At 35.6% G+C, this 11,693-nt stretch overlaps 1 protein-coding gene across 3 annotated transcripts in view; it reads left to right on the forward strand.

Annotated features, from left to right (window-relative positions):
- The window catches only part of LOC127419536 (adipolin-like), a 50,044-nt gene extending 44,542 nt beyond the window's left edge, over positions 1–5,502 (forward strand). For all 3 annotated transcript variants that reach the window (XM_051661011.1, XM_051661012.1, XM_051661013.1), the window contains 2 exons: positions 760–838; positions 1,693–5,502. In XM_051661011.1, coding sequence (XP_051516971.1) covers positions 760–838; positions 1,693–1,791 — 178 coding nt within the window. In that variant the 3' untranslated portion in view covers positions 1,792–5,502. The remainder of the gene's footprint in view (positions 1–759; positions 839–1,692) is intronic.
- Positions 5,503–11,693: the final 6,191 nt, after the last annotated feature.

The raw sequence follows: 11,693 nt of genomic DNA on the forward strand, positions 1-11,693 counted from the left end.
TGATCGACTGGAGTCACGTGGATTACTTTTATGCTGCCTAAATGTGACTTTTGGACCATCAAAGCGCTGGCACCCATTTACTTGCATTATAAAGACCTGACAGAGATCTATCTTCTTCTAAAAATGTTAATTTGTGTCCTGCTGAAGAAAAACAGTCATACACATCTGGGATTGCATTAGGGTAAGTTAATAATGAGTGAATTTTCATTTTTGGGTGAACTATTCCTTTAACACTCTGTTATGACTGCAATGATCTTTATCTACCACAATGGAAATATTTAGCAATTATACTACTTCAACTTTGGCAAGTGTAAAAAAAATAAAAAGCAAACATTAAGTTCAGTTTTCACATACCGCATTACACCATCAGAGTCACTAGAAAATCCAGAGGATGTGAGATAAATCTCATTGAGATCATTTAGAAAGAAAACAAAAATGATTGATTATCCATAAAATATTTTCCAATAGAGAAGAGGAGATAGTTGAAGTGTGATTAGAGGGGCCTAACCCCTGCTGTGCATCCTGATATGGGTCAGAGAGTCTAAACTCAGAGAGACTGTCTCATAACTTCAGTTTTTGCATTTATGTGGAAAATGTTAAATTAGCTGGTCTAGTGGTTATCAGAATAGTGTCACAGACATATGACTGCCAACAAAAATGTAATCACTGTTAAACCTGTCAAGGGGGAATTGTGTTGATTTCTGAAATCTGCAAATTAATCATTTTTCCATGCATCATATTCTTTGCACTTTTGTGCAGATCCTTGGAAATGATTGTTGGTCTTGAGAGTAACAGCAAGATATTTACAGTGTATGTCCATGGACTGCTGGAACTCCAGGTAAGCCTTAGCGAAATTGACACAATTTTAATGATTAGAGGATCTCCCGTTTTCAGTTATCTCGCCTTATCATACAAACCTGATGCTTATTTCTGGCACTCAACCCTTACAATTATTTATTGGGCAGTGTTTTTAAATGCATAATCAAGACCCCATGAAATCAAAATTGGAGTTTTGTGGCTTTTAGTCCATGTCCTATCTTTGAGACTATATGTTCGGATAGGGTCACGGAGATCATGGAAAAAACAGTGCCAGGGTTCTTCCTCCACTGAAATTTTTTTAATGATAGTCATCTCACGTTCTATGCTTTATATGTGCTAAATATGCTTCTCATCTGAAACACACATTTGCGTGGCACGATTGAAGCCTGGTTTTCGTGAGAGTGTGGCCTGAGCCATCACAGAACCACTTGCACCAATGATTCACTCTGCTCTATCCTACTGTATCTCTGGAGCGTGCCCGTCAACCAGGTTTCCCTCAATATCGTGCCTCAGACCACTAAACTGATGCGACCCATATGTATTTTAAAATTTTCTCATTTAGAGGCGCTATGGAGGAAGTCAAAGCTCTCAAACAGTAGACAGCCCCGACATGCTAAACAGCACTGAGATGAGGAAAAGAGCAACATTGTGCCCTTTTTAAAACTGATCACGATTTTGCATTAGTAGTAACTGTGGTATTTTGACAAAGATGGCTCTGATTAATATAAATAATCTATAAGGAATAATTTATTAGACTTCATTTTTATTACAACTCTGTTAGTTAATGTTTCTAATAAAGTTATTGATGCAAATATCAGAAACTCAGAGCCTTGCTGTAATTGATGGGCTAATGTGATGTTTTCTTTCTGGTAGGCTGGGCAGTATACTTCCATATTTGTGGACAATGCAGCTGGAGCATCCATCACAATACAGAATGGTTCAGATTTCATGGGCATGTTGTTAGGGGTATAGCCTTGTTTTATAGCCAGGCTATATCTGGCAGGCCACATTAGACTGCATAGCTCCACGTTGGACAATCACCCAGCACCAGATCTGCTCATAAGATATTATTTGACTGCTCTCATGAAAGCTGTTGGCTGATCCAGCTCCATGGAAGAGACATGGACATACTGAAACCCACAAAGCAACTAGAGACAAAGACAGTTGGATACAAACTAAAAGACTCGCCTGAGGACAGTCCATATCTGCCTTTTTTCTGTTCCATCTACAGTGAGGTTCTTGCATCTAAAGAAAAATCAACAATTTTTCAAAACCAAAATCATTGGTCTCTGTGTTCTGATAGGATGGTACAGACAGACCCAATTTTGTGATATATAGGTGTATACAAAGAGATTTTTGTACCTTGACATTGATGCACCATTGTGTTATGTCATTTTTCTCCTAATGATGTTTATATACACAAGTTGTTTTCTACAATAAGAGGTTTCTTAGAGTATGTACAATACAAGAGCTAATCTATAAGTATATACAATATATGGGCTTAATGGTCTAATATCTTTTGGAGGTGAAAAATGCACACCTGCTATTGTGCATACATGACTGTATTGTGTATTTTTAAATATCACAAGCTATACAACATTTTAGTTACTATGAAGCTCCAAAATGCATGTTTTAGGATTTTTTATTTTTTTATTTTTTTTATTTTCTCCCCTTTTTCTCCCCAATTTGGAATGCCCAATTCCCAATGCACTCTAGGTCCTCGTGGTGGCGTAGTGACTCCCCTCAATCTGGGTGGCGGAGGATGAATCTCAGTTGCCTCCACGTCTGAGACGGTCAATCCGCGCATCTTATCACATGGCTTGTTGAATGCATTACCACAGAGACATAGCGCGTGTGGAGGCTTCACACTGTTCTCTGCGGCATCCACGCACAACTCACCACGTGCCCCACCGAGAGCGAACCACATTATAGGGACCACGAGGAGGTTATACCATGTGACTCTACCCTCCCTAGCAACCGGGCCAATTTGGTTGCTTAGGAGACCTGGCTGGAGTCACTCAGTGTGACTCTAGGGGTGGTAGTCACATCTTTAGTCACATTTTTACTAGCTGAGCTACCCAGGCCCCATGTTTTAGGATTTTGATTATTGATAAACAACAGATTTTCCATTATGCTTGGCCAAAAGAAGGAAATAGCCAAATATAAAGAAAAGAAAAGCAAAACAGTGACTATGAGTCTGTTTTTATGTCCAGTCGCTAACCATCCCAGACATTAGCATTGATCCAGGAGTGTGTGAGTATGTACTTGGAAAGCAGTTGCCATGATCGATTAGACATGTTAGAGTCCTGCTGAGTTCTTGTTTTGTTTACTGCAACGCCAGATACATCATAAATTAACACTCTTTTTTAACATCAGCTTGGGAAACTAAGCATTCTTCAACTTCTCTTTTTTTGGATGTGTGTTGCTCTGATGTTTTTAATCTTTTTGTTCAAATGTTTATTGTTTGATTAGCTTCAGTAAATACAGAAATTAAGATACACATATATGAGTATATGCAAATTGATGTTGAAATTATTTATGTTTACAGTAAATGTATCAGCCAATGAATAATAAAAAAAAAGGCTTTTAGGCTTCCAGTAGATCTCAATACAAGTGAAATTTATGTAAATGAAGCAAAACCCATTTGAGCATATTTGCTTTGCAATAGCTTGTATTGTGGTGTAATGGAAATGAAACGACATTCAATAAATGCCAAATATATCTATTCACCTGGACATACTTGCGGCTGACTCAAAGCAACTTTTATGAGCTTTGAAATCTTGCAAACATTCTTAATTCTCTGCTCAATAAAGTAGGTGGGCCATGCTCCTAGTGCTTTTACAATTTCATAAGCAGCAGTGTGGAAAATGCTTCTTTGCATCATATGCTTTGTAAATAATCTAGGATACATCAAGTACCTTGGCAAACATGCACACTTCTGACAGACTGATGGTGGTATGCCACCTGGATGCACTAGAAAGTGATCTCTGAAATCCAATCATTTAAGTGTCATTTAATCATTCAATCTTTTCTAAAACAAGGGACTCACAGTTGCACAGATGTTTTTTCTACAAGACCAGTGATTTTCCAGAGGTCCCTGCTAGCCACTGTGCCTTCAAGCCTCATCTTGAATTAATAGGAGATGTTGCTGGTTTAGAGAACAAATCTTTGCATTAGAGGGATTTTTACACGAATACTTTTGTTTTTGATATCCTGATTGCCATTTAATGTATTTCAGTAGGATGCATTGTTTTGGGCAGGTTCTGCTTTAATACTATTCTAATCACATCTCTCATGACCAAAATGTCACTTTAATTTTAAGCCATACCACAGTTTGTGTAGTATAAAACTTTGTGGTTCAATTGTCAATCTGCTGTAAAACCACTTGCTGTTACTGTTTAATGACACAATTTGTTTCTACACAGAGAAGCTTCTAAGAGTATATACAATGAGCTACACTCTAAAAAGTGCTAACCTGCTATTATTACTTTAGGATCTATTTCTTCCCTTAAAATATCCTTTGTTGGCGTAACCTAATATTCAGGTTGATTCAGTTATATTAAATAAGATTTTTGACTTTAGTTAATTAGTTAATTTAGATCTTACCATATGAAGCACATTTTCAGGTTTCCTGACAACATATATATATATATATATATATATATATTTTTTTTACAGTGTATAGTTTTTTACAGTGTACAGGTTTATCCATAGGCGTAATGGTCAAATATCTTTTGGAGGTGTAACCCAAAATTCACACATCCTAAAATTCACATCTTCTAAAATGCACATCTCAAGCTAGACAAAGTTTTATTTATGTGGCTCCAAAAAGCATGTTTTAGTAGCCTGATTATTGATAATAAACAGATTTTCCATTATGCATGGCCAAAAAAACCCCCCTGCCAAACACAAAAAGAAAAGAAAATCAGTGACAACGACTCAGTCTGTTTTTATGTCCAGTGGCTAAGTTTGTAAGTGTCTGTAACAGTTTTACAACAGCTTGACTTAATTAAGGGCTTATTATGTGAAAAATTTACACATGAAAGACTCCAAACACTTGTGACAGTTTTGTACCACTTTTTCTTTGCACTTAGAGATAATGATTGAAACGTGAGTACTAGTAACACAGTGTCAGCAAGTAATCTCTTTCAGCTGTTATCATTATCAGCATGTACCCACACAGTAGCCCTGGCACATTTGAACTATCCCCCATTGTCTTCAATGCAGTTACTAAACAGAAAAATACTTTTTTGTAAGCTTATGCTCATCTGTGATTGGAGGGTGGCTTAAAAGGATGAATAAAACTCTAAAACTGATATGATTATGGGTAGTTAATATTCTTTTGGAAAGTTGACATGTCCTGCAGTGTGACTCATTCTAACTAACGTTTACTATTTTAAACAGTATTTTGCTATTTTCTTTATAATCATTATGCAGGCAGACCTCATATTCATTGAAAGACTAGATGGAATATTAGCAATTTTTTATTTTAGAATGTTTTTATTCATTTTAAACTGCAGGACCACTTAAAATTGACTAATGAAGTCAAAGGTGATTAAAAATGTGAAAAATCATAAAAGAAATGACGACCAGTCACAGCACCTAAAGCACTTTCCCTTCTAAATTCATATACATTTTAACCTAACATCTTGATGTTGATGTGATCTTGATGAAAAAGTGCTAATGGACATGATATACTGTACGTCAACTACCATTATGTATATCATTTTTCCATCTATATATGAAGGACTTCCCCTGCCATTGTAACATAAAGATAAGCATCAATCAGCTAAAAATGAATTACCAGTCAAGTTGATGTTTGGAAAACTGTCATAATCTTCTTAAAGAATCTGATAAAGAATCTGATTAATGATGATGTTGTGGTGCTTGGGTGGTCCATGTATCTAAAGATATCAGTAAGGCATGTAAAGACTCTGGAGAGCTGTTTGGAATATTTTTTCAAGCCTGTTCTATTATGTGCATGTAAATGTTACTACACAACTTAACACTCTCTTGATGATGTGTCAAACACAAACACCCACATATCAAAACCTTCAACCTTTCATATTTGTGAAAATTGTAGCTTTGTTTATTTTATTTTCACTCTTAAAAAGACTAATATATATACTAAATAATATGTTCTAGACATGATTACTTTACAGTGTTTGCAAACATAGACAGCTAAACTCCTTCACAAATTTGGTGCAAATTTATACTGTGGTTCTTGGAACATGTGGTTTTCAAACCTAACTATGCTTTGCCTGGCATAAAAACTTTTGGCTCAAGGGTTGCATGGTCATTTTCTTAGAATAACATAAATTGGAGCACTGAAACGTGGTTAAGGACACTAAGATGTTTCAGTGCACTTTCAGGAGATAATTATAGATAATTAACTAATAAACTTTAATTTCCAACTTTTTCACAAGATTTTAGAATTGACTGAAAGGTTAAACAGGAGTATTTACAGTGGCAATGCCAGCCACTAATCAAAATTATGACTTTATATCTTTAAATTGTGACTTTATTTCTTGTAATTCATTATGAAATAATATATTAAATAAACATTTGTAATAAAGTTGCAATTGTGAGAAGTCACATTTATGCAATAAAGTCACAATTAAAAAATTTTTTTTTTTTTTTTAAATTGCAATAACAAGAAATAAAGACGCAAGATATAAAATTGTACTTACCAGAAATAATTTCAAAATGGTGACACATAGGCCACGTACACACTGCAACTAAATTTGGTTGTCAGTTCACCTTTTAGTGCTTAATCCTGTTCTGTACACACACAGTTCAGTAAAATACGTGAGTGACAACCACATTCTACAACTGAATTAACTCCTGAAAAATTCAGGTAGTGAATCTAATGGAACAGAACTGAACTACTGAATGTTAATGACGAGATTAATGGCGTGTGTGAAATGTGTCCATCTTTTCCTGGTGTAAATCACATTACAGAGGTATGTGTCTTCATTCATTCATATATTACAGTCTGTCTCTCTCTGCTGTAGTTTCTCTCATTATCCCTGCGGTCTTGTGGGTAACCTGTACATTTCAGTCCAAAGCGTGCACACTGTTTAACAACAGCTGCTTAAACCCGCATGACCAAAACACGGTGATTCTGTCCATGGCAGTTAACTAAACACTGTCAGATGATAATACATCTCTAGTGGATAATCTCTTTGCTCAAAAACAGCAATCAAAAAACAGGTTAAACTGGTGGCATTCATGTTTCACAGGCGCGAGAAGCTGCAGCGCTGCTATGGCTACACTTGTCAATCATCGCAATTGCGGGAGTCAGTCCTGTATTCCGTAAACACATGGAACGATAATTTAAGGGATTCACTCCCGCATTTAAATGCGGTTGTCACTCTCACAGTTGTGAGATACAAAGTCAGAATTCTAAGAAATTAAGTTGCAATTACAAGAAATGTCGCAATTACAAGATACAGTCACAATTGCAAAATATAAAGTCAAAATTACGAGAAATAAAGTCACAATTACCAGAAATAATGTCACAATTGTGAGATATAAACTAACAATCACAAGAAATAAAGTCTCAATTTTGAGACTTTTACATTCACAATCATGAGAAGTAATGTTGCAACTGCAAGATATAAAGTAAAATTCAAAACATATAGTCACAATTGTGAGATATAAAATCAGAATTACAATAAATAAAGTTGCAAGATATAAAGTCGTAATTACGAGATATAAAGTCACAGTTGTGAGAAAGAAAGTTACAATTACGGGGTTAAATTTTCCTGTTACGATTCTCTGTTGTTTGCCCTGTGTTTAGCCTCTGTCATCTGTTTCCCCCCGGACTACACTTCCCATGATTCCCTGCCCTGATCGCTACCAGCTGTTCCCTATTGTTTTCACCTGTCTTCAATTACCTCATTTATCCTCATGTATATAATGCCCTGTTGTCTGTTTATTCCTTGTCAGTTGTTACATGTTTCCGCTCCAGTCTATGCTCTGGTTTCCGTCCTGTTTATTCTCGTTTGTTTTGTTTCCTGGTTATTTGCCTTGCCCTGTTCCGCATTTATCCTGTTTAGTATTTTGTTTTACTTTCATTAAAGCATGCTGCACTTAGATCCTCCTCCTCTTGTGACCTCTTTCCTTGCAACAGCTCCACAGTTTAAAAGGCTCACTGATTTTATTTTCTCTCAGAACACTAAATAGCAACAAAAACTACAACAGCACTTTCCTAACAACACCTGTTTGTCACTATCCACTGGAAAATTTTCCTGTTTCATGAGATCTTTGCGTGTGGTGTCTAAAGGCTGATTTTGAGGCAGTTTGATCTCATTTTTATTATTCTTTTAAATGTTGCAAATTTATGTAGCTAATGAAAATCCCTGAAATGAACACATTTCTTTTGAGACAAAATACTTATTTATCATTTTCAGTTTTGTTTTAGGTAATTAAATCAAACATTTTTCAATAACTATCCAATAAGTGAAAGGATAGTATTTGGGGTAAAAAGCCCCCCTGTTGCAGGGGCTAAAGGCCCCTATAAAAACACATTGTTTTTCTTAAGTGGGGGAATTAGATTTATGAAAAATGTTCAAAGTGGGCTCACATTGACTCATTTAATCACAATAGAGATTAGTTTTTTTATAGAATACTTGAGATGTAATAAAATGACAATGTGTTTGAAATTAACAGGAAATGGTTGACTTTCTGAAGTAGTTATTTTGAGTAAGCATGATCTTAATTTGTTATTCAAAAAAGCATCTTGGTGTCTAAAAATTATTTGCATTAGTTGACAAATTGTGCCCTATAACTATTGCCCTGGTATCTACACGTTATCACTTCAAACCCCCTAGGGGTCTTTTACCCCAAGTGAGGGAGACTTTTTAACTCCAGGTGTGGGGTAAAAGGCTCCCTCACCACCTTTTAAAAAACTGAATTCTAATCAAAACAACCTTGAGTTATTATTTATTTTCACACATATTATGTTGATCCATCAATATTGAATAAAAATAAATACTTAATACATTTTGTGACCAGAAAAAAAAGCTACATTTCCTTAAGGGGTGCCTTTAGCCCCATTGTACCCTAACTTCACAATTGTGAGATATAAAATCAAAAATACTTATTATTTTTTTATTCAATGGTGGGATCAAGACACCATGTCATAAAAATAGATTGGATAATTCTATTATCTACAGTTATTTTACACACAAAAGCTTTTCTTTCAGGTTAATTTGTACTTTTGCGAATTTAGGCTGGATTTAGCAATTTCAAACCAAAAAATTTAACCACAGAATTTTTCAACAGCATTTGTCAAATGTTCTGTTATTTAAACCTTTCTCTTATTAAACAATGACATTTTAATAATGTGTAATTTGGCAGGGGTACTTAGTTTATTTTTCTCTTACTTACATTCAGGTCTAATTCACAAAGGACTCAACATTTAAATGAATGTAACTCATTTAAATAGTGCCTCTAACAGCAATTGCAGGTGTTAAACACATGTACACCTACTGTATGTTAGGGAGCATATAGAAGTTTTTTTGCACTTTATAATGACAAAGTATTACCTATAGTCCACAGCAGTTACTATTGATAATCTGCTATTAATATAGTCAAAATAGTAACTGACTGACTATTTGCACTAGGTGTAAATAGCACCTGCCACACAGCACGGCTATTTGCACTCCAATAGTCTAGTGGAAACACAGAAATTTAAGAGACATGCACCCCTAATTAAGTTGGTGTAACGATGATGTGGATGTGCTTTTTCCATGCGGACAACCGGTGTTCGAATCTGCCTTGTGTCCCAATTTTTCCCATCCTGTTTCTTGTCTCCACTCTTAATACTACTAATAATTATAAATAAAAATTTAAAAAAAGGTTGATTTCCACGCAGTGACTTGGTCCTCGGTGAAGGTTGGTGAATTCAAAGTTTTAACCTTGATTTTTACTGTGGTAATATTATAGTTACCACGTTTTGTTTTTTGGCGTAAGCCATAGTTTTAATGTAGTTAACCGATTAGTAAAGTATTGGAGAACTCGGTGCACTGTAAAAAGCTTTGTCTGTTTATGGTGTTATGTTGTTGTTTTAAATATGTTTAATGACAGCTATGCGAGCATGCTTCAACTCATACACTGTCCTAGCGTGGAGTGTACAAAGCCTGCCAAGGTGATTGCGAAATCGCCTTGCACTACAAACTCTCTGACAGGAATTTCCCATTGCCCCATTATCAGCATCAGATGAGCTGAGTGATCCCAATTACCTCTTGCCCAAATGCTAAGAGCAACTCTCTTTTTTTTCAGAGAGGAGAGCGAATGTTTATGAATAGTTCCATTGTGAATGTGCGAGTTTCCTTGTTCGCTCAGCGCTGTATAAACAACCCTAGCATATGGCTGCAGCTTATAGGTTGAACAAAGTTTTAATTAATATATTCCTCATACCCCACAACTGGACAGGTAAGAAGATTACAGCATCAACTCTCATGGGATTAACTCTCAAAATAAAATCGGGCACTTTAGATGCTAATTACCAACCCATAACCGGCTTCCTCTTTATGAATCTATGCCTTCATTATGGCACTGTACATTGCAAATACTATATAAATACTATATAGAGTAAAAAAAGCTATCTTCTGCAACATGGATCTGTATTTAAAATCGATGAAGTCTATTTAATGCCTTTTCAGCTAAACTTAAACAATAAAACAACTATGACACCCAAAACAATTACAATGAAAAAGCAAAATGGAAAAAAGGTAGCATACAAAAACACATCTGACAACTTGCCTCTACCTGACATTTACGAATATTTCTTAAAATCTTTCATAAGTAGCTGAACCTTGCCTTGTATATACCGTATGTATGCAACAAGATCACAAATCCGGCTGATGTATACTTTTGTATACCAGTGTGGAGTTTATTGTGCTCACTTGTAACAAACAATTTTTTATTTGGAGGATGTAATTAATGAAAAGTGACAGTTTTGAACTAGGTCTTTGAAACCAAGATAGTGGAAAAACTTGAGAAAACAATTTGAATACAACTGGACTTTTGACTCAAAACCTTATAGTTACTGATATAGCCACTGACAGCTTTCTGATGTGACGAGCCCCAGCCTCCCCTACTATACTGCATTACTACCAAATCTCACTGTGGTCTTTTCAGAAAACACATACAATGAAGTCCTCCCATATGCTCTGAGATGCATGACCTAATGACCAAACCCTTTTAAAGTAAGACACAAAAAGTGTTTGCCTAAGAAACCTGGACATTATACAAAACCATCACGGTGGACTTTGTTTTTGCAATGAGCCATAATTCTCAACTATTGCTCCAAATTTCCTATTTGTCAGCATTTCCAAACAAGGCCACCTGTAGAGAGCAGAGCAGACAGAGAGACTCTCTCCCTGGGCGACGCTGAGTCCATGTATATTATGTTTTGTGCATGCTTGGGATTTTTTCATGGCAACCCGAGTTACTCTAAACAGCTCTGTGCAGCCCTAGTCTCACTGATACCAGTCGCCACCAAACAAAACGGTTGCCATAGCATCAGCTCAATCCTGTCTCTCTCCAGTCTATTAGACGAACGATTGGTTGAGGGCAAAGCAAAATGTCTAAAACCTTAAAGGTGATGTGTGTCATTTTTTCGAAATGAATTTTTTTTCTTGTATCCCAGCTTAATATACAGAGTCAACTAAAAGTAAGCCATTTGTAGGTTGATTTCATCTAAATGTAGCCAGTGGGCTGCAAATAACCACACTGGACACAAAAATATATTTTTAAAGTTTTATCTGATGGCTGTTAAAAAAAAAAAAGAAAAAAAAAAGAAAAAAAAAAAGCAGTCGATGGGGCCAAATGAATTATAAAAAATAAAATACAAAAATGGAATG

Source organism: Myxocyprinus asiaticus, chromosome 28 (assembly GCF_019703515.2).
Source record: "Myxocyprinus asiaticus isolate MX2 ecotype Aquarium Trade chromosome 28, UBuf_Myxa_2, whole genome shotgun sequence".
In the NCBI taxonomy this organism is placed as follows: Eukaryota; Metazoa; Chordata; class Actinopteri; order Cypriniformes; family Catostomidae; genus Myxocyprinus; species Myxocyprinus asiaticus.